Below are 22,353 nucleotides of genomic sequence, written 5' to 3' on the forward strand. Positions count from 1 at the left end.
ACTCCCAGGTCATGGCAATGCCCAAATACCTGTGACTGCAACATGCTGAAGGCTCTGCTACCAGCCCAGCTGGAATGAGGTGTACACCAGATCAGTGAAGGACAGTCCTGAGATGGTGACTCTCTCCCTGGATTGCTCTCCTCCCCACCGCAGATCTCTGTGAGTCCTGCCCTCCCCTCCTGTAAAGAAACCTCAACACTAGATGAAAAGATGATGCCTTTATTTATCAGACACACGTGGCCATTGCTGGAATGCCCACACTCCCACACTCCCACAGGGCCAGGTCAGCTGCTCCCAGGCCCTTCCTTATGCTGTTACCAGGTTACAGAGTATGTGGGTGGGCATGTGGGCGAGAATCTGTGGAGAAGACGGGAAAACAACCCTGTTTGGTTGGGAGGTCAGAGGGAGGGTTGGGTTTAGGGTCAGCAGGGGCTAAGAATCACAGGGAAACACAGTGAGCAGGGAGGTCATCCCACACCAAAGGGCTAGGGACAGCCCCAGCACCACCACCCAAGCCAGGTGGGGGGCAGGAGCAGCCCCGTTTTGGATATCTCTATTCATACCCATAGGGAACTCGACTGTGTAGAATGGCCCAATCATAGTGGTGCGGTTCAACAAGGAAGGCTGAGTCATGCAGCCCTGAATGCCGAGTACGGAGGACAGCCCACCTAGAGAGTGAAGACTGAGTCAGAGGGGTCTCAAAGTAGTACACAGTTACATTCCTGAGACCCAGGAATCCCACCCCCTCCACCCCCTTAGCCCACGAGAACAGGCTCTGAGGCCTCCCTGCCCTCAGATCTAGAAATCTGGGTCCCCTGCTCCCTTTACCCTTAAGCCCATGAACCAGGGTCTCAGGCACCCCCCCACCTCACCACCAGTGAATCCAGGCCCTCAACTTCATCATCCTTAGGACCCGGCCTTCAGCACTCACCTCCTTCAAGACCAATGTAACCTTTATAACAATGAGTGGTGCCCTTAGGGCACGTGACATTTTCAGGATCTGTACAGAATCCACCAATCTGCACACAGGCAGGACACTGCAGGTCTCCTGGGCCAGGGGCCGCTGGGGAGCAGAGACAAGGTTGGGGTCCACAGCTCTGCTCTCAGTTGCAGCCACCCACCTTGAGCCCAGAGTCTTTGTGTTTCTGGGGCCCCATCTCCCCATGTCCCCTTTCTCCCACCCCGGGCCCCCCTACCTGGACGAGGGAGGGAGTTCAGCAGGACGCCGCTGCTGCCCGCCCTGTTGCACTCATTGGAGGTGCAGAAATGGACGTAGGAAGCGGCGAGCACTCCGGGGGGTCGCGAGTGGATGGAGACCTTCTCAAAATTCTGTGTCCCAGTCTTGCTGCAGCCTTTGCTCCCCACAACGAGTGATGTGGGTCCTGTGGGGGACAGAGTGACAGCTGGGCAGGGGGAGGGGAGGCTCTGAGGGGGTGGGAGTCAGTGGTTCTTGGGTGCTAAGCAGGCAGAGGGTGAAAGTAGGTCCCCTGGGTACAGGAGCATAGGCCGTTGCAGGCAGGGCAAGGGCGGGAGCCTGAGCCTGGGTCCTCCCCGCAGCTCTGTTGCCTCTCAGTTGTTGCTCAGACGTCACCTTCTCAGCAGAGCTTCCCCCGATTTCCCATTTTTCATATCGCGACCTTCCCCTCACTCTCCCGGTCTCCTCTCTCTGATGGATTTTCTTTTCCCCAGTGGCACATAAAGCTGCAGGAAGGCAGGCCCCAGGGGATCTACAGAGCCTGGCACACAACAGGGACGCAGTAAGGCTCAAAGTCACTGATGTTACTGTGCATTAGCTCTGTTCTCAGACCCGCATGGACCATTGAGTATATCCGCACGGCGTCCCAGCACGCTAGGTAATGTTACTGCCAGAACCTAGTCTTCAGTTTTCAGAAGAGGAGAGCAAGGTGCAGAAAGAGGAAGAGCGAGGTGCAGAACTCCAGGCATGGGGGATGGGGTCAGACAGGAAGCTCAGGGGACAGGGCCCAGGCTAGGAGACCCGGGACACTGTGCAGCGCCCCACCCTGCTGCCCAGCCCACACACCTACGTCTATGATCAAAAGTGTCTCCTGACACACCTCGTCCAAATCACACGTCGCCTTGTTAACTGCATTCCATTGCACAGGCTCCTTAGTCAGGTTTTGCTTAATCTGAAGCATGACCCCCTGTTGACAGGTCCAAGAAGCTGGGGAGAAGAAATCACCAGGGTTTGTGTAAGCTCGGGAATAAGCCATGTCCGTCCCTCCAGGTCCTGTGCTTGGGAAGGTGATCATGTTCTTGAGTCACATTCCCGGTAACCTGGGTACAGTCACTTCATCTCAGGTTTAGAAGGGACCTTTGAACTCCAAGTCCTCCATTCTTTAAACCACCACTTCTGTTCCAACATCTGCAGGGACCTTGCTCAACACCCTTGGAGGCTGCTCCTCCACTGGGGTCTGGGAGAGACGGATGGATCTTTCTTAACCTGAGCCCATCTCTATTTCCCTCGCTGGGGCTCAAGGTCCTCATCTGGATAACGAGGAGTGTAGCCTGACACCTTATATTCTTGTAACGGAGACGTCCTGTGATCTGAACCAAATCGCTCCCCTGCCCAGTATGTACCGAGCCTTCGCTATGTGCCCGGCTGCAGTGACCGCTCTCCGTGGATGAGCCCATCGAGGTTTCCCCAGGTGCTCTCTCATCTGGGTTACCTTATCTGCTCACAACCACCACCGACGTGGGTGGTGTTTTCATTCCTCCCCAATTTCGGGATGGAAAACAGAGGCAGAGGAGCTGTGAAGTAGATTTCCTAGTTTCCCAGTGCTAGTAATTAGCCGAGCGGGGCTCCTTGGGGAGAGGGATGGGGAATTCGGTGACTGACGACCATGCTCCGCCACCTTGGCCTCTGAGGGCCTCAGGAGTCCCGTCTGAACACCAGGAGCCTGGACCGTCACATCACCGCAGAGATGTGTCCCATGATGCAGGAACTGCTGGGCTGATGACACAGCATCCACCAACATGAGTAACCTCCACAGCAGCCCCACAAAGGAGGACCGCTCATTCCCCCACTTCACAGACCACAGCATCGTGGCTCCTGCTGCCCTCCTCCCAGCCCGGCCCCTGCTGTCCCTGTCCCCACCTCCCACGTGCTGGTCAACAGTTGCTCCTGTCTTGCAATTGCTCAAGTTGAGAACATTCTTAACAATTCTCTGTGTCTCGCACACTGTGTTGCACCCATGAGGATATCCTGTTGCTTTAAGCTGCAGAATACCTCCAGAACCTGACAACTTCTCACATCTCTGCTGCTTGCACTGGGGTCCAAGGCCCTGTCAGCCCTCCCCTGCTTTCTCCTGAGCCTCCCTGGGGGGGTCTCCTCCCCCACACGCACCTCCCACTGACTCTTTTTCACTCAGCAGCCAAAAGAATCCCCATAAAAGGTAAGTTGATTCATGTGACTCCTCTGCTCAGAAGATTCTGATAGGTCCCTACCCCAATCAAAATACAATTTTATGCCCTTAAAATGGCCCCAAAGGCCCTACTTCTCCATCCACATGTCCTTTTTTGCTCTCTTTTGAACACACTTCTGGAGCTACATTGGCCTCTGGGCTCTTGAACAAAGATCAAATGCCCACCCACCCCAGGGCCTTTGAGCATGCTCCTCTGCTCCTGACTGTCTGGGATCATCCACTCCTCCTTGAGTTTGGCGAGAGAGGCTCATAGAGGTGGTGATCCTCCCAAGCTGGTTCCGTGGCACAACCCAGATAGGAATCCACATCTCTCTGATTGAGACCTGGCTCTTAACGGCTGAGCTCTCCCTGGTGGTGCTGATCTAACACCCCCACTGGCATCGTGGCCCCATTCCATACAGGGGGCAGTGAGGGCCACTCATGTTCCAACCCTTTGGTTCTCCTTCAATGGGGTCCTGCCATGGCTTATTTTTGGCAATCTGTGCTCTTGCATTCAGCTGTCTCCCAGCCCCAGGTATTCGCAGGAGCTGTCTGTCACCCTGGAATGGCCTCCTCTCTCCATGATATCTTGTTGTACCCCAGCTTCTGATGCCTGGTCTTACCATTGCTCAATAAATGTTTGTTAAACTGCTTAAGTTACTGAACCAGGGAGGGCAAACATGTCCCTGAAGATTTGACTCCAATGTTGAAAGCTAACAGAATAAGTTTATGTATTAGGAATATTCATTTGTGGCATAGTAGCTGTGTTTTACATGGCATGTATGTGGTTTTTGTAGTGTCTGTGTATGGTGCATGGGGAAGTGTACGTGCACGGGTGTATGAGGTATGTGACATGTATATGATATGTTTATATGGTATGTGTAGTGTGTGTGGTGTGTATATGATGTATGTGATATGTGTGTTGCACAAGTGTGGCATGGTACTGGTTTTGTGCTTCTGTGTTTAGTTTATGTGTGGTGTATGTGGCATGTGAAGTGTTATATTGTCTGTGTGCTGTGTATGGTGTATGAGGTTTATGGTATGAGTTAGGTGTAAGAAGGCATGAGTGTAGTTTATAATGTGTTGTGTGCATGTAGCATTATGAGTCTAGTTATGTCTGTAGTGTGTATTGTGTGCTGTGTGTCTGCGTCATATGGTGTGTTGCATGGGTTACATTTTATTTGTTGTAGGAATGCCTTCTGGATTATGAATGTTACCTGGTCCCAGAGATGAGGGCCAGGCAATCAAAGAGAATTAATCAAAAAGAGAGACTCAGACTGTCCCTCCCTGGTAAATACCTTTCCATGGCTCCCTTGCCCCCATGAGAAAGGCTAACCATTCAGACTGGCTTTGTGGCTACTTGACCCAACACCAGGTCCCCGCAACCTCCCTCTCCCCTCCCCCGCAAATATCCAATCCCAAGACGTGGCAGGTCATTTCCTGCCTCTCTAGCCGTGTGCCACTGATCCTTCTGCTTGGAATAGCTCTTCTGAAGTTGTCTACACCCACCTTGTCTACCTGAAAAACTGGTAATCACCCTGTAGTCCAAGCTGCACCCATTCTCTTGATGTGACCTTCTCAGACTGAGCCCTTTCTGAAAACAGCAGGCTTAGTCCCATCGCCAGCCCTTTGCATATGCTGTTTCCTCTGCTTGTTAACGTCCTCCCCCTCCTCTACTAGTAAACTGCTGCCAATCTTTAAGACACGACTCACAGGTCACCTCCTCTGTGAACCCCTCCTTGATGGCCCACCCCCAGGACATTGCTATCTTCCTCCTCACAGCTCCTTCAGGTCCTCTTCACCAAGCCCTGGGACCATCTGCAACTGCGATGTCTCATCTGCTTGTCCTGGAGGCCCTGTAGGGCAGGAACAGGGTCTGAGCCCTCTGCAGTCTCCATGGGAGACCTTGGAATCCTACAAAACCTCACCTTTCATCCTGAGCCAGCTCTTGTGTTGCCTCAGGCTGGAAACCTTGGTGTGGGTGACATGCAGGCCCTGGTTTTAAGGCTCCCAGTGTAGCCAGAGAGATCTAAGCACAGACGAGTGTTTGCTGAATACACTCAACCTTCTCCGTGAAGTTCAAAGGACTGGATGCCGCGGGCAGATGAGGAAACTGAGGTTCGGACAAGGAAGGCCTTCTTCCCACTCTGCTAAGTCCCCACTCCCCTCCCCACCACCTGTGCTTCTCATCGAGGTACTCCAGGCCATTGCCAGTCTGCCCAGTGCACCGGTAGGTCTGGGTTTGGGTGGGTGAGTGGGGACACTTTCAATGTCCCAGCTTGGCCACTGCTGTCCCTATCACAGCTGAAGCATCCTTGGTTTTCTATTAGACCTTCCTTCTTACAGAGCACAGCTGCTGGGGTGCTCTAGTACCATGGGTGGATGATGGTGGGTGGAGGGTAGACAAGAGATGAGAGACCCAGGACTACACAAGGTCGGAGTGCGGGAAATAGAGCCGAAGGCAATGACTCACTCCCAGCATGAGAACTATGCACTCTGCACTCAGTTCTGCACCCAAAGGATACAGTGGAATACAGAGCAGCCAGCCCTGTGTGCCACTTGACCTTTCTCCCTGCTCCCCACTCCCTCCCACGTGCACAGCCAGCCTTCACTTGGTTGGCCAGTGCTGGTGTCATTTAAAACACTCACCAATGAGTTATAATCCTCTATCTGTCCCCTGGATCATGCACCCTCTTCCTCCCCTTCAGCTGGACATATCCTACTGGCATCCTTACCCCATAGCACCTACCAGGACAATTCCTCACTTGGCACATGCCTGAGAGAGCAATGAACTTCTAAATTACTTGCGGGTGTTGGTGGGATGTACTGGACTTTCATAAGGGTCATTGCAGCGCAAGGCTGCAGGGCCGATCACAGCCTTGTCTTCTGGGCGTGGGACTCACCGTTATTACAGTTTTCAGTCACAGACAAGGGCCCGATTTCCTGAGTCTCATTAAGCAGGTTGCAGGCTGCCTGGGACGTGCACCCCTGGACTCTCAGCCTGGTGGAGATGCCCCCTGTGGGAAGGGGCCAGGCAGAGTGAGTGAGGGTGAGATGCCACTGCTGGGGCCATCCAACCCCGAGAAGCCAGGCCCACCCTCCTCCGAGGCCCAGGTCTTTGCAGCCCTCCCCCCCTTCAGTGCTGGCAGAGACCCCGATGTCCCAGCTCACCGCCCCTGAGCTGGAGGACCCCGTTGTAGCAGTGCGTGTTCCCGACGGGGCAGGTCAGCTCTGTCGCAGACTCACAGCCTCCCGTAGACAAGCAGACTGGGCACCTCACAGACCCCGGGCCTGGGAGATGGGAGGGAGGAAGGGGAGATGGGGCTGCCTCTGTATTCGGATCTGGTGTCTTCTACCCACCCCCCTTTTGCTGGGCCATCAACCTCCTCAATCTCTCCAGACTTGCCCTCCTCAGGTTTCTCTCACGTAGGCCTGGGGTACAGCAAATTAGGGTTGTGTGGTTGAGGATGGAGCAACGGGGTGGGAGGGGGCATGAGTTCTGGAAGGGGCACTGGGGACTGATACCCGAGGGGTGACCTGGGCAGAGTTCACCCACAGCTTCCACTACACAGTCCAAGCCTGCAGGGGGCTCCAAAGAGCAGAGCAAAGCAAAGCATCATCCCAAACCTGGTTTGTGATACAAAGACAGTGAAAAGTTATAGGCTGAGTTCACTTCGGAAGAGGAAATACCAAAACCCTAAACAAACCAGAGAGAGCCATGCCCAACAGTATGGAAAGAGGAGCGTGGCCCAGGGTCGGGCTCAGGTATTGGGGTTGAACTCAGAGGAGCGGTGGGGGTTGCTGCCCAGGACTGTGAGCGGAGGCTGTGTCAGGGGATGGAGTCCTGGGGAGTGTGGACAGGCTGGGTGGCAGGGAGGGGTCTGTGCTCCCCTCCACCCCAACAGTCCCTCTTCTCTCCCCCTCTCCCTCCCTGTCTCACCTGCAGAGGGGGGCGGGGTCCAGAGAGGGAGGGTGCTGGAGAGGTCATTGCAGAGGTCCTCGTGGCGACACACGCGGGTGTAGGAGACAACGGAGAGGCCAGGGCCTGCCTGGTGCTGGGTGACACGGGCCTCCTGGTCCTGCTCCTGGGTACAGCCCTTGGTCAGCACTAGGAACACTAGGGGTCCTGGATGAGAGAGGGGGGCAGGCAGGGTGAGGATCAGGATTCCCAGGCCCTAGAGGGAGGGTCTGCGCCAAGGCTGGGGTGAGAGGCTGGAGAGGAGGCACCCGGGGGCTTCCTTCTACAGAGGAGGGTACAGCCCCTGGTGTGAGGGAGGGGGACTCCTGAGTCCCTACACCAGGCAGGCAGGACTGGTCAGGAGGAGGGAGATCCCCGCACCTGGGAGGGGGTGGTCACGCTGGGGTCCGTGGGGCCCTTCTCACCGTTCTCAAGGAGCACCAGCGTGTCTTGGCAACCCCAGCCCTCTCTGCAGGTCTCCTTGTCAGTTATCCATGTTAGGGGCAGTTCAGTTGCATTTCTTATGGTCTCCACTGTTTCCGACTGACAGGTCAGGGCCTGCGTTCCTGAGATGGAAACAGCAAAGGCCCCTTAGCCTGTCCTCCCGGGAAATCCCCTCCCAGGTCGGGGTCCTCACTCACGGGGCAGCACGAGGGTGAGGCCCAGGAGGGCAGGCAGCAGGGCCGGGCTCATGGTCAAGGCAGCTACGGCTCTCGCTCCTGCTCCTTCTCCCAGGAACCTGAGTCCTTTTATATCTCTCCTCAGCCAGGGCAGCCAGGAAGGGGTGGGGAGTGGACGGCCTTGCTACAGGAGGCTTGGGCCCACCCTCTGAGTCTCACCACCATAAAGTCGAAGAAAACTGAGTCATTCTTTTTCCCTGTGACCCAGGAGTCCAGACCCCAGACAACTCAACAGTTCAAAACTGAGGCATCCTGACCCCGGCTTCCATTGGTCAGATCCCCAGCCCTCTTTCCTCCTGAGCCCAGCTGTGCAGGCCCCCACCCCCACCCTGTTCCAGGGTAGTTTGTGAAGGCAGTTTCCTCATTTCTCCTGGCTACCTGGCCACTTTCTGGCCCCAGGTGGGGAAATGGCGCAACTGCCTACGAACACAGGGAGTGGTAGGTCTTGGCTGGTGCATATGGCTTTTCTACCCTGACCTCTGCCCCCCACGGATTTCTACCTCTCTTTTCTTTCTTTCCTTCAATATGGCTTCCCTTTTCATTTTCTTCTTCGTGAACTTCCCTCATGCTTTCTCTTCTCCTTTCTTCCACTTCTCCCCCTCTTACTTCTTCCTCTCATGTCCCTCCTCCTCCTTCCTTTCCTCCTCTTTCCCCTCTTCCTCCTTTCTTCTTTTCTTTTCTCTCCCCTCCCAGCAGAACACAAGCCTAGAGTCCCCAGGTTCTGCCACCCAGGAGGGAGCTGAGTTACGGCAGGGGAGAGCAAATAGCTATGGAAGAACTGCAATATTCATTGACAAAGCAAATTTCTCTGCTAGAAACAGATGGGAACAGCCGTGTGCTGGAACACCAGCTTTTCAGGAAAATGGCACCAATAAACCCTGCCTCATAATGTTGGCCTATTACTGTGGTGCAAATATGCCTACCATGTCTGATTTTGAAGTTTCCAGCAGTTTAAGAACCAGCTTGCCAAATCCTGCATATCTAACAACAGGATTGCAGGCGTGTACAAACCAGATGTCGCCCACTGAGTGGGAGGGAGACAGGAAAGGATATGGAGCCTCTGTCAGTGGATGCAGAGGCTGCAAAGGGCCAAAAGGAAGGGTGAGGAGAACAGTGGAGGAGAAAGAGAAATGAATGTGTAACTTGCAATGGTATGTGTTTTTTGACATAGTTATATGTTCTATTTTTATTTTGTTTGCAACCTCCAGCTGTGCCACATGGACAGTGTTTCTCTGATCTCCCGCTGTGTCTGCACCACTAATGGGGCATGTGGTGGGTGCTCAGTGGGCATGCACTGACTGAGTGAATGACCGAGTGAATGAATGAACGAATGAAGAGGAGGGAAAGATGGCACCACGTTGTCGAGGTTTTGCCCTTTTGAAACACCTCTCCCTTTCCAACGATTGACATTGTTGCTGTGAATGACATCCACTGAGTTGTGCAGGGCCTGAAGCAGGTCCCTGGAAGAAGAGAGGACAGAAGGTGGGCAAAGAGGCACATAGAGTCCCAGGTCTTCTATGAAATGCCTTGTTTTAGTAAACAAATATCTACTGAAGCTGGACTTTGTGTCAGGCACTGTTCTAGTTGCTGGGGATACGAGAATACCAACCAGAATGAGGGCCTTGCTTTTGTTGGTCTCACAGCCTAAGAGACAGACAGACACTACATGAATACATGAGCACAAAGGAAAAATCTTCGATGGTGCTGGGTGTTGGGCAGGTGATATAAAAGTAAGTGAATGAACTGGCATCAGGGAGATGACCTTTGAGTTGAGGGCCAAGTAAAAAGAAAGCCTGTCATGGAAAGGCAGGTGGAATGAGTATTCCAGGCAGAGACGAGAATGCTTATAAAGGTGAGATCAAGCTTGGTTCCTGTGAGGATCAGAAAGACAGCAGGGCTGGACTGTGGTGACTGAGAGGGGGAGTGATGGAAGACAGGAAGGGAAAGGCTGGCAGTGGCTCTGCCAGGTAGACTATGTCAGGAGATGCCTTCCTGGGAGTCTTGGGTCTTTCAGATGGCAAATGCCAAGGCCAGGTGTGGCCCTTTAGCAGAATGTCTGATAAGTCTTTGATGTAAAATTCTGTTGGGTACCTGGCCTGCTCTGTTGCTCCCTAACTGTGGAACCCCTCTCTGGACTTCATCCTTCTCCTCTGTAAAGTGGGTGTCATGAGTTTCTGCATGTCGTGAATGGAGGATTATTTATATATAACCCAAAGTGGATTCTCAACAAATGATAAAAATAGCTAATATTATGAGCCCTTACTCTCTCCATGCTCTAGTCAAAGCTCTTTGTATATTTCAACTCATTGATTCATGCCCACAACTATGGAGGGGGGGTTTCCTATTAATTGTTAAGTTATATAGGTAAAGGAACTAAATTCCATAAGAGTAAAAGAACTTGCTCAATGTCACACAGCATGGGAGAAATAACTACCTCCAAAGATCTTTGCTCCATTCAGAGTGTAGAGCTCTTATTAAGTGATGACTGGCCAGCCGGGACTACACTTCCCAGCCACCCTTGCCTGTAAGTAGATCATGTGACTAGTTTGTATCAATGGAATGTGTGCAGAAATGACTGGCGTCACTTCTCAGCCTGAATGATTAAGAAGCAGGAGTGACTTATTTCATCTATGTGGCCTTCAAGGGTGACCTTGGAACCACACTCAGAAGGTGGCAAGTGTGAGTAGAGCAAAGGATGCACCTCCCTTCCCCAAAAATACTCCACCAAGTAGACATGTTGCAAGTGAGAAAGAAATATCTATTATGTTAAAGCACAAAAATTTCATTTATGATGTATTTGTTGTAGCAACTAGAATTTGTAATATGTTCCACAAAGCTAGGAAGTGCTTTCTGTGGGATGGATGTCCTAGAAGCAGAGCCTGAGACAGAGCTCGTTCTTCAAGCGTTTTCCTGAGGGAGCATTTTCAAGAGAAGGGGAGTGAGGGAAGCAGGTGGGGGAGGGCAGGGAGACGTGGGACAGAGCTGTCTGGGCTGCAATCACACTTCAGTTTGATCTCACACATGGCACCACAGAGTTGTACTAGTCATAAAAGAATGCCATCCTTTTGCACTCCCATTCCAGTCCGCCATTGGCCAAGGTCTGCCCCTGAGTGGAGGGAGCGAAGGGTGTGTGGTTAGTGGCTCCCCCTGGGTGAGGTCAATTCTCCAGAGAAGGGGCATCTGTGAGGTGTTGTCAGCCTGTGAGGTGTTGGTGGCTAAGGGCATCTGGGTGGGACCCAGCACACCCACTCCAGAGCTGGGGACCATTTGACCCAGGACCCAGCTCTTAACCATGACACCTGCATGGGGATCTTTTGTGAGTTTCTAGGAATACCAACTTCGTAACAAGAATAGAAACACTAACAATGATGAACACTACCTTACATTACCACCTGTACAGAGGGCCATAGTTAAGAGCTCTAGTGCATTCACTCAGCATTACCAGGACTGGTTTCTTTCTTTCTTTTTCTTTGGGTGCAGCAATGGCCACAATGTTCTGCCTCTATAGAACACAGGACCCAGACACTGTCAGAGGAAAAGAAGCTAGCCAAGGCCACTTCATCCAGCTGTGGCCAAAGGAGAGTCAGTTCTGGGCCCCTCAGCTCACGGTTTAGCTAAATCATTCTGCTTTTCTTGTCCTTCACTGGCCACTGGGCTCACTGGGTCTGAGAAGCCTGGGTCATGCCAGAATTTGCTCTCAAGATGCTGGTGTAGGCAGACATGGCTCATCTCTTCACACAACCACATCAAAATTACTACTAAAATATAGAACATCCATCAGCCAGAACTGTCTGAAATTGAGTTGAGTGAAAGGCTGACAACTACGGAATTAAAGAAACCACATCCATTGAGACAGATAGGAGGGTCACAGATGCAGAATGGGCTGGTCTCTCACCCATGTGTGGTGGATAAACATTTGGGAGGGATATCTCAGGAGCTAGGAGTCCCAGCCCCACACCAGGCCCCCAAGCCTGGGGATCCAGTGCCAGGAAGATAAGTCCCCATAACTTCTGGCTGCAAAAACCAGTGGGGATTGAGTCAGTGGAAGAAATTTCTGGGTCCCCAAGCAGTTCCACTTAAAGAACCCACACATGAACTCACCTACTCAGTCTCACTCCCTCTAAGCTCCAGCACCAGTGGTATACAGGAAGGAACTTGAGTGTCTGGAATCAAGGTGAGCAGAGGCTATTATCTTTTTAAACTCTCACCCCTAAGAGCCTACAAGCTGGTGCTGTATCTGAGACTCCATCAACCTGGCTAACACTATTCGACCCACCTTAGAGATCTCCAGAAACTCTGCCTCACTCAACTTATGGGCCCAACCAAGCTGTTTTTTCATATGAATGGCTGGTCATGGCTCATGCTTTACAACTTCCTAAATCCTATCAAAAAAACAACAGCTGATCCCAGTGAGCTGTAGGCCCAGCACTAGCAGCAGCCTGCTTAGATTCATAGCTTGGCTCCACCTGGGAATCTCCAAGCCCAGCACAAGTAGCAGCCATCTCAGATTGCTTTATTGCTCAGGCAGGGTGGTCCTAGGCAAAACATGGTGGGGAGGGGCTCACCTTGGACTGCACCACTCAGGAAACCTCAGGGTCAGCGCACCCAGTGGACAGCTATAGATCACATCAGAGCACCACCACCCTGCCCCTGCACAGCTGATCCTCCACAGAGGGCAGAGGTTGGAGGTCAGTGGTCACAGCCAGTCCTTGCAGTTAACTGGCCTGGGTAAACCCCTCCCATTGATCTGCCAATAGCAACCAAGTCTCAACTACAAGAAGAGGATGTACTTAGGCCACATGAAGGGCACACCTTGAGTACCCAGCTAGAATAATAGGGGAGGCTGTGCCACTGGACCCTAGAGGCCACCAACTACATTAAGACACCCTATCAAGACAGAGAGTCAAAGCAGCTCTACCCAATACACAGAAATACAGATAGGGAACCTTCCAGATTGAGGAGGCAAAGAAACTTGGCCCAGACGAAAGAACAGAACAAAACCCCAGAAAAAGAACTAAATGAAATGGAGATAGCCAACCTATCAGATGCAGCATTCAAAACACTGGTGATCAGGATTCCCAGAGAAATAATTGAGTACAGCTATAAAATAAAAGAAGAAGTTAAGGTTATATAAAGCAAAATAAATAAAAATATATAGGGAACCACCAGTGATGGGAAGAAAGCCAGGATTCAAACAATAATTGGGGCCATAAGGAAGAAATAAATAATGAACAAAAACAGAAAGAAGAAACAAGAATTGAAAAGAAAAATGAGGAGAGGATTAGAAACTTCTGGGACATCTTTAAAAGTACCAATATCTGAATTATAAGGGTGTCAGAAGGAGAATAGGAAGAGCAAGAAATTGAAAAGTTATATGAAAAAATAATGAAAGAAACCTTCTCTAATTTAGCAAAGGAAATAGACATACAAGTCTAGGAAGCACAGAGAGTCCCAAACAAGTTGGACCCAAAGAAAACCACACAAAGACACAGCATAATTAAATGCCAAAGGTTAAAGATAAAGAGAAAATCTTAAAAGCATCAAGAGAAAAGCAGAGAGTTACCTACAAAGGAGTTCCCAGAAGACTATCAGCTGATTTCTCAAAAGAAACTTTGTAGGCAAGAAGAGGCTGGCAAGAAGTATTCAAAGTGACGAAAAGCAAGGACCTACAACCAAGATTACTCCATCCAGCAAAGATTTAGAATGGAAGGGCAGATAAAGTGCTTCCCAGACAAGGTAAAGCTAAAGGAGTTCATCATCATTAAGTCATTATTATATAAAACATTAGAAGGACTTATTTAAGAAAAAGAAGATCAAAACTGAATATTAAAATGCCAATAAACTCACAACTATCAACAACTGAGTCTAAAAAACAAAAACAAAAACAAACTAAGGAAACAACAAGAACAGGAACAGAATCATAGGTATGGGGATAATTTTGAGGTTTATTAGCTGGGTGGGGGAAGGGGGCAAATGGGGGAAATGGTGCAGAGATTAAGAAGCATATTTGGTAGCAACAAAATAGACAGGGGGATGTTAAGGATAGTATAGGAAAGGGTGAGCCAAAAAACTTACATGCAGGACCCATGGACATGAAAAAGGCTGTGGATTGTTGGGATACCAGGCTGAGGGGAGCAAAGGGAAAAAAATTAGGACAACTGTAACAGCGTAATCAATAAAATAAAGAAGCTGGGGCAGGAAAAAATAGATTTTCCTACAGATGACAAAGCCAGGCCCTTTAGCATTTTCTTGGGACTACCTTCATATTTATCTTCAGCAAACACACTTCCCCTTGAGATGTCCTTAATGACTCAAGGAACAAGTACTTCCTCCTCAGGGTTTCCCCAGGTCCAACCTTTACCTCTGTCACTTCCCTAATCTTCTTGGGCAGTGACTGTCCCCATCTGACTTCTCATCTCTCAGTCCTGAGCAAGACCCCACACAGGGACTTGTCTATTTCTGCTCTGTGATTCATTGAAATTGTTTTTATACACGAAGGATATTGCATCTTCCCCAGTGCATCACATTGGGATTGTAACCACTTTGTTGCCTGTTGAGCTAATTCATAATTAATCTGTGGGGTGAACCATTGAGGCCATGAGAACATTTAAGTCCCCACCAATGATGAAAATCCTTCTACTTCCTTGTACATACTGTCCCAGAACCATTTTTAGAGAATCCATCTTTATCAACACCAACTACACAACAGCAGATCATTAACTGACCGTTCTGAAGGTCACAGGAGAGTCTAGAGGAAGGTCAGCGTCTCCAGGGAGAAACAGAGGAGAAAAGATGCTCCTGGAAGCTCCTCGTCCCCCCGAAGTAAGCCCAGGGGATCCTCTCTTGGAGTCAATAAAGAACAGATGCCTCTTATTTGAGCAGCTCCCCTATCCCAATATTTAGGTCCAATACTGTCAATATTTTACAATTAATACACTGACTGATGGCAATCAAATCTTCATCCTCTTTTATTGAGAGAAAACTGAGGCACAGGGAGATACTGTCACTGAAGTAGAACCACTCAGACCCAGAGCAGCTGATAGGAGTCAGTTGAGCTCTGTCAGCATTTAGAGCCCTGCTCTCTCCTCTACACTGGGTATCTTATTAGGTGTCTGTGGGTCCCTGGATCAACCCTGGCTCAGATCCTTTCTTCTTAGGCATCCTCAGTTCAGAGAGAGATTCTGGTCTGGAGAGTAAAAGAAAATAGAGACTTATTCTGGTTTTACTTCAGAACCAAATTACCTTCAGTAATTGCTGGAGTCTCCCAGGGCTCCCCCTCAGGTGGCCAGTCCCCACCTTCCTGCACTGGACTTGAAGTCACTTATTTGTTTCCTGATGTGTTTGTGCCACATTGACTGGATATGAAGAAACCGACTTTCCCGTCTTCCTCCTCACTCTACATCTGCAACCAGCTTAATGACAAACACGTAACAGATACTCAGTTGCTTTTAATGAATTAGAAAGGAATAAATGGTAAATGAATGAATGAATAAATGATCAAAAATCTCTTCAAAGGCTGGCACCTGGATGCAGAGTCCTTAGAATTTTGACCACATGGGATGGGCTCCCTGTCCCTCAAGGGGCTGAGATCCATGCCTCATACCCTTTTCTGCTCTTGAGAGAAATATTCTGTTCTGCAATTGGTCTTAGGTCCTAGGATATTAATAATAATTTTCACATATGCAAACATTTTAAGTTCTTTTAAAATTTTTATCTTATAACTACCAAACACAAATGGTTCACAAGAGCAAGAACCGCAGCAAGTCTGTTTACTCCTCTTGCCCTCTGTCACCCCTTCTGCACTTGCACAAGGACAGAGCGCGTGGTTCTGCTGCCACAGTCAACTCCTGCCTGTCCCCCTCACTCTGCTGTAGATCCTTCCTTGGACTAGGTTCTGGCTCACTAGTCCATGTCAGTCACATTCACATGGAAAGCCCTGACCCACCTTTTGGTCCAGGGGCCTGTGTGCTCCACTGACCACTGGCTTGCTCCTGGTACCTGTGTTATTTCTGTTCCAATTCTATTCTCTAGGGAGTTCTGGGAAATGGCGCCTTGTAGAAACACACCTCAGCTGCGTGACATTACTCACATCCAGCATCACAAGCAATAGCTGCAACCCTGAAGGTTCTGATTTGCATTTTTGTAATGAAGGTGATGGTGAGCATCTTTACATGTGCTTAGAGTCCTTTTGCAGATCGTCTTTGGAGAAGTCCTTATTCAAGTGCTTTGCACGTTTTAAAATCAGGGTATTTGGTTTTGTTGTTGTGGTTCTTTGTATATTATGGATATTAACCCCTCATTCTATATATAATTTGCAAACTATTTTCTCCCATTTTACAGGTCACCTTTTACTTTGTTGATTGTGTTCTTTGATGAACAGAAGTTTTTCATTTTGGCAACATCCAGTTTATCTCATTTTTCTTATTTTGCCTGCGTTCTTAATGCATCAAGAAACAAAATCATTGCCATATTCAATGTAATAATGCCTCCCCTATATTTCTAAGAGTTTTACAGTTTTAGGTTTCAATCCATTTTGACTTAATTTTTGTATATGATATAAGGCAATGGTCTACTTTCTCTGTTTGCATTTGGATATTGCTGTTCAACACCATTGGTTTAAAAACTGTCTTTTCTCTATTAAACAGTCCTGGCTTCTTTACTAAAACAATTTGATTGTGTCTTTTGATTAATAGAAGGTTTCATGCCAGTGTCACACTATTTTGGTTACTTTAGCCCAGTAGTGAGCTTTGAAAGTAAGAAGTGTAAGAACTCAAATTATATTATTGTTTTGTAAGATCGTTGCCACCATTTGAGGGTACATTAAAATTGCATGTGAATTCTAGAATAGATTTTTCTATTCTGTCCAAAAGTCATTGGGAGTATGATAGGGATTTTGTCAAATATGTAGGTAGTTGTGGGTCTTCCAATCCATGAACATGGATGTCTATCCATTTATTTGTTTCTTCTTTACTTTCGGAAACATTGGGTAGTTTTCAGAGTATACATCTTCCACCTCCTTGATTAAGTGTATTCCTCAGTGTTCTATTCTTCTGAGCTGTTTTCTTAATTTGATTTTATGATTGTTCATTGTTATTGCAAAGAAATGGAAATGATGCTGACTGTTGATTTTGTCTCCTGAAACGTCACTTTATTTGTTACTTCTAACAGTTTTTCTGTATGTGTGCGTGCGTGTGTGTGTGTGTGTGTGTGTGTGTGTATGGGGAGGGCAGAATACTTAGAGTTTTTGACATATAAATTTTTTTTGTCTGTTAATAGAGGTAATCTTTCTTCCTTCTTTCCAATTTGAATAACTCTTATTTCATCTTCTTGCCTCATTGTTCTGGCCACTTCCGGTAGTATTTTGAATAAACGGGGAAAGCAGCAACTTTGTCTTGATCTTGGTAATGTTTCTGGTGTTTCTCCATTAAATATTGTGTTAGCTGTGGGCTTTTATGGATGGACTTTACCATGTTGAGCAGCTCTCTTCTATTCTTACAGTCCCTGTCTTTTGTTAAAACCATAACTGCTTCTCTCTAGAGATTTAATTCACTAAGTTAGTCAATCCACAGGCAGGAAATAAAATCCTGTTCAGAATAAGAAGTCCTTTAAATGAAACTTCTTTTAGAAATGTAATTGCAATTTGAAATTGAAGGTATTTTCTCTGCTTTTAAAAAATATACCTAAGTCTTCTCAAAAGCTTCTTGCTAGTGTTATGACCCAGAGAATAGCTGTATCAAGGGCCTGGGCACATACCTTGAAATTTAATTCTCTGGTGTCCCTGTGTCCCAGTCTCTGAGGGATGGTAGGGACCTAACTTGGGTGAGGACCTTCACAACCAAGACGTAAAACAAACTCCTGTCAGAATTTCATGAGAAGTTTCATTTATCTTTTGTGTAAAACTAGTTAGCAAACACAGAGGCTTATGATGGCTTCTGCTGTTCTTAAGACCACCCCCCCAGCCTTCTGTTTCAGGGGTGCTGAGCTCAGTCTCACTGCCCTGTTGCACGGTCTGGAATAAAGCTCTTCTTGCCTCTTTAAATTTGTGTGATGCATGTTTTACTTTGACATCACCTAATTGCCATTAGCTGATCTTGTCATTTTGTTCACAATGTCCATCCTTACCATGTTTTCAAATCTTCCAATTTCTTTCTTTATTTGACTACAATTTTCCAGAAAGACATCTCCGATGTCCCTGCCTCCCTTCTGATTTGACATTTACAGCAGGAGAACACCTGATCGCCCACATCCTTCTGGAGCCCAGGTGGCCTCAGTGCGGCTTTTCCCAGAATCTGAGAAGACGTGCCAGCGTGAACGGGCACACCTTTACAGTGACCTAACTATCAACAGTGTTCTCATTCCACACACATTTCATTGCACGTTAGACTTTTTTTTTCCTCACCGAGGACAATTTGTCCTTCCTTTTAGAGAAAGAGGAAGAGAGAGAGAGAGAGAGAGAGAGAAAACACCACTGTGATTGAGAAACATTGATTGGTTGCCCTCCAGAAGCCCCTCAACAGGGGATCAAACCTGTAACCTAGATATGTGCCGTGACTGGGGAGCGAAACAGATACCCTTCGGTTAAGGGATGGTGCACCAACCAACCGAGACATGTACTGAGCCCACCTGGCCAAGGCTTCACTGCACTTGAAAGGAACAAGATCACAGAGATTTTAAAAGATAGTCTGTCATAAATGTCAGCTCCTCTATTAAACAATCAGGTCTGTCACATCAGCCACCCTCAGGCCTGTGCTTGACGATTTTGTGCTGTTGCCCTCTGTAAACGTGAGCTGGGGCCAGACACCAGTGTCCTTGTTCTTTGTTTTCTTTGTTATTTTCACATACTCCACATACCTGTCCCTAGAGAGTCCATAACCTGGACCTGGGAAGGAGGAAGTAAGTCTCTCTTGTGGTCCTGCTTTTTTTTTCCTTCCTCCTCTTTATGGTCTTTGGGGTATTTGCCTAAAGTCTTTGGAGACCAGGCCTGAGGTAAATTGTGGGTAAGCAGATGGCTTAGAGGGGGGCCTAAGAAGAATGAGGTTTGCTCAGAGTCAGGATGAGAAATAGCAAAGCCTTGGGCACTTGGTGGTGTTAGGCATTATATGGGTTCCAGGGTGTCATGGAAGAGGGCTCCTTTTGAAGGGTCTCATGATGGGTTTGAGAAAAATGAAGGATGGGCTGACCTATCTGTTGAGGGAGGAACCACTGGAGCTGGTGCAGTGAAGTGGGGGTGTCATCCCCCCAGGCTTGGATGGGCGAGAGGAGTGAGACAGGGCTGGGAAAAGGATGTTTCTTAAAGACTCAGATTAGTGTCCTGACATTGGGACAAGAAGGGGCACCAGATGGACAGGCTGGCAGGGGACGTGGCACAGGGGACATGGGACAGGGGACAAGAAGAAGATGAGCATCCAGTGTGGGGCTAGGAACCTGGAGAGCAATGAGGATTTGTAGAGACAGGGGCACTATGAACACAGAATATGAGTCAAGGAAGTTTGGGGATTTGAGTCAGGAAGGCAGTCGGAGTGTGGGGTAGTCAGACTAGCAAAGGGGCTGGGATGCAGGCTGGGAAAGGGGAGAGAAGTAGAGCAGGCTTGAGGGTGAGCACCAAACAGAGGGCCAGAGGTGTCCAGTCTCCAGTGCCCACCAGGTAGAGACATGTGCAGCAGGCTCTCAAAGTGTTGTCTGAAGGCCGCAGTTTCCATGTGGCCTGGGAGAGCTGTGAACAGCTACCTCTCTCCCCAATACCATGAGACCTGCCTCAGCTGAGTCAACAAGTTAGCCGTGTGCCAGGGGGCTGGTGTGTCAGTGAGTAAGGCTGACTACTTGCCTGGGGAGAAGAAACAGAAGTGGCTGATGGTGTGTGTGTGGGAGAAGGGTTGAGAGCCAGGATAGAGTTGGAGTGAGTGGAGTCTTTTCCTTCTTTGTTGACTAGTCAGAGTGAACTTTCTGTGATTCCACAGCTGAGAGCTATACGACAGGTCACTCTATTGAAGTAGTTGGTGACAATGGTCTGGGCCACCTGTCCTTGTCTAATCCAGGATGCATCACTTCCATCTGTGATGGATGCTGTTCTTCCCACCTGCCCTTACGTTGGTGGGTGTGATAGAATCTAGGTCAGGATGAGTCTGGCTACCTGGTCACATTACATCTCAGGTTAGACTGACTGTCTTTCCTGAGGCCTAGGAGCCAGTCAGGAGCTATTGTCCTATTGCTGTAGGAGGCATGGCCTTTCTCCAGACCCCGGAAGTCTGCATGTAATTTTCTTATTAGGTCCCAACAGGAACTTCACGAAGCACCTTTTATTCTTCCAACATTGATTAGATGGAGGTGCAAACACAGCAACTTCTCCTTGCACTGGAGGGAAGGTCAGGCATGGCCCAGACTATTGGAGCCATAAAAGCCTCACAGACGTGGCAGATCCCTGAGTGGTCACAGATATGAATGTCCACATCTGTGTAACAGCATACCTCATGCTTTGCTAAAATTGCTGATCACTAGAGCTGATCCTGTCACTGGTGTCACTGTCATCACTGATGTCACTGTTTTAGAGCATCAACGTTATCAGGCACCCACTTCCACCCTTCAGAGCACACATGTCTTACTAAGGCATTTAGAAAACTTCCCATTTTGTTCATCTTCGGTGGGAAAATCTCTAGTTCTCACCATCAAGGATGACATTAACTACAAGTCTGTAAGATATTTATGACTTAAGTTTGGCCTGGAATTGACTTGGAGGATAAACTCATCCATTTGCCCTGCGAGGGAGGGCTGGCTTCATGGGCTTGCAATCTGTGCAGTCACTTAGAAGGGCCTGTGGTAGGTTTAACACTCTGCTTTTGCCACCCTGAAATTCTTAATGACTTTTGAACAACGAGCCCTGAATTTTCACTTGACACTGTCTTTTCTTGGTTCTGCTCCCAGGAGCGACTCTGGATTGAAAAGAAATGTTTAACCTTATTAGGAGGTGCAATTTGTAATGTGTCCATCAGAGGGCGGCACCACCCCAAGGTAACCTGAAGGAGGTGTGAAGGGATGTGGAAGAGTTTTAGGTTTTTCCCTACTCTATTTTTGTCATTACCAGTGTTTAATGAGCGGAACCACCTCACCCCACCTTTGTAGATCACAGAAAGAAGATTCTCTTTCTCTGATGTAATTCAGAGATTCAAATGTAAAGAAACACAGCTAGTTGGCTAAAATGTGAATAGCATTAAATAGACACAATGAAGTCTATGGAGAATATTGTTTTTTAGGAAAATACTAGAGTGGCGGGATGGGGAAAACGTGGTGTGTGTGTGTGTGTGTGTGTGTTGTTGATGGAAAAAAACACTTGGGTCCTCATCTTTCAAGAGGGAAGACCTTGGATTAGATAATGCCTCAAAGCACGTTATTTAGAGAAGACCTTGGTTCCACCTTGGGGAGCTGTCATTTTGTAGTGGCACATGTCTCCTGTGTCTCAGAGAGGAAAGCCAGAACCTTCCTGTGATCACTGAGCAAAACACACATGGGGACTCAAGGCTTATCACGGCAACACCCAGCGCTGCAACAAATACAAGGAAGAACATCCATGAGGAAGGAACTATGAACAGGCTGTGCTCACAGTGTGAATATCAGACTTAGAATAATAATTTTATGTTTCACCTGTATCAGGAGTTAGAATTTCCTTGGGGTTGTAGGTATTCACATCAAAGCAATGTATACCCTGTGGGTTTTACACACTGATTTAAAATTTGTTCCAGAAACCCAAACTTCTTGGTTCTTTGTCTGAATGGCATTTGATGGGCATTGACATGTTCTCTGTATTTTTTGTTTTGTTTTATATCAGGAACATAGAATTAAAAAAAAAAATCCCTGCTTCGTGAACCAGTCCAAAATGGTTTACCTTTCTTTTGTAGAAAAGTATTACTTATTTAGCTTAATTTTTAGAAATGTGGAAATAGACTGACTTTGCAGCTTCCAGAATAATCTCCAAAAGCAATAATGGAGATTTGCCTTGCATAAAAAGCTGCTGCTACTTCCTGGATGAAAAAACTTGGAAATGGACATGCTGTGTCAGCCTTGGGCTACACCCCTCTTGCAGCCTCTGTACCAAGTCTAAGACCCAGCAGCTACACAGTCTTGAGTGCCGGCAGAGGCACAACTCACATCTCACAAAACCATGTCCTTCTTCCAGAGCTCATACCTTGAATCTGTTGTCAGAGATTCCAGGAATTAATTGCTCTCTTCAGCTTCTCAGTTTGTGTGTGCGTGTGTTCTCCAAGGGTTTTTGAAGAGAGTGAATTTAGCCAACCTGGGGTAT

The 22,353-nt window shown here is 48.4% G+C and overlaps 1 protein-coding gene across 2 annotated transcripts; it reads right to left on the reverse strand.

The window, feature by feature from the left end:
- Nucleotides 1-221: 221 nt before the first annotated feature.
- Nucleotides 222-8,090, reverse strand: LOC149995082 (CD177 antigen-like). 2 transcript variants are annotated; one of them, XM_090259308.1, is made up of 10 exons: nt 8,022-8,090; nt 7,806-7,946; nt 7,363-7,548; nt 6,594-6,713; nt 6,326-6,439; nt 2,042-2,182; nt 1,197-1,382; nt 932-1,063; nt 564-668; nt 222-357 (listed from the first exon to the last, which is right to left on the reverse strand). In XM_090259308.1, the coding sequence occupies exons 1-10, from the start codon at nt 8,071-8,073 to the stop codon at nt 323-325; spliced, it is 1,212 nt and encodes a 403-aa protein (XP_090115434.1). In that variant the 5' UTR covers nt 8,074-8,090; the 3' UTR covers nt 222-322. The 2 variants fall into 2 exon arrangements, with proteins under 2 accessions (XP_090115434.1, XP_090115435.1); XM_090259309.1 differs by lacking the exons at nt 222-357; nt 564-668 and having other exon boundaries at nt 813-1,063.
- Nucleotides 8,091-22,353: the final 14,263 nt, after the last annotated feature.

Source organism: Furipterus horrens, unplaced genomic scaffold (assembly GCF_987537825.1).
Source record: "Furipterus horrens unplaced genomic scaffold, mFurHor1.1.pri manual_scaffold_13, whole genome shotgun sequence".
Classification (NCBI taxonomy): Eukaryota; Metazoa; Chordata; class Mammalia; order Chiroptera; family Furipteridae; genus Furipterus; species Furipterus horrens.

Bases quoted from the DNA above. Each gene is read 5' to 3' on its own strand.
- LOC149995082 (XM_090259308.1), bottom strand. From the start codon at position 8,073: ATGAGCCCGGCCCTGCTGCCTGCCCTCCTGGGCCTCACCCTCGTGCTG. The intron at 6,440-6,593 runs GTGAGCTGGGAC...CCCTTCCCACAG, and splicing joins GGTCCTCCAGCTCAGGGGCG to GGGGCATCTCCACCAGGCTG. The intron at 669-931 runs GTGAGTGCTGAA...TTCACTCTCTAG, and splicing joins TTACATTGGTCTTGAAGGAG to GTGGGCTGTCCTCCGTACTC.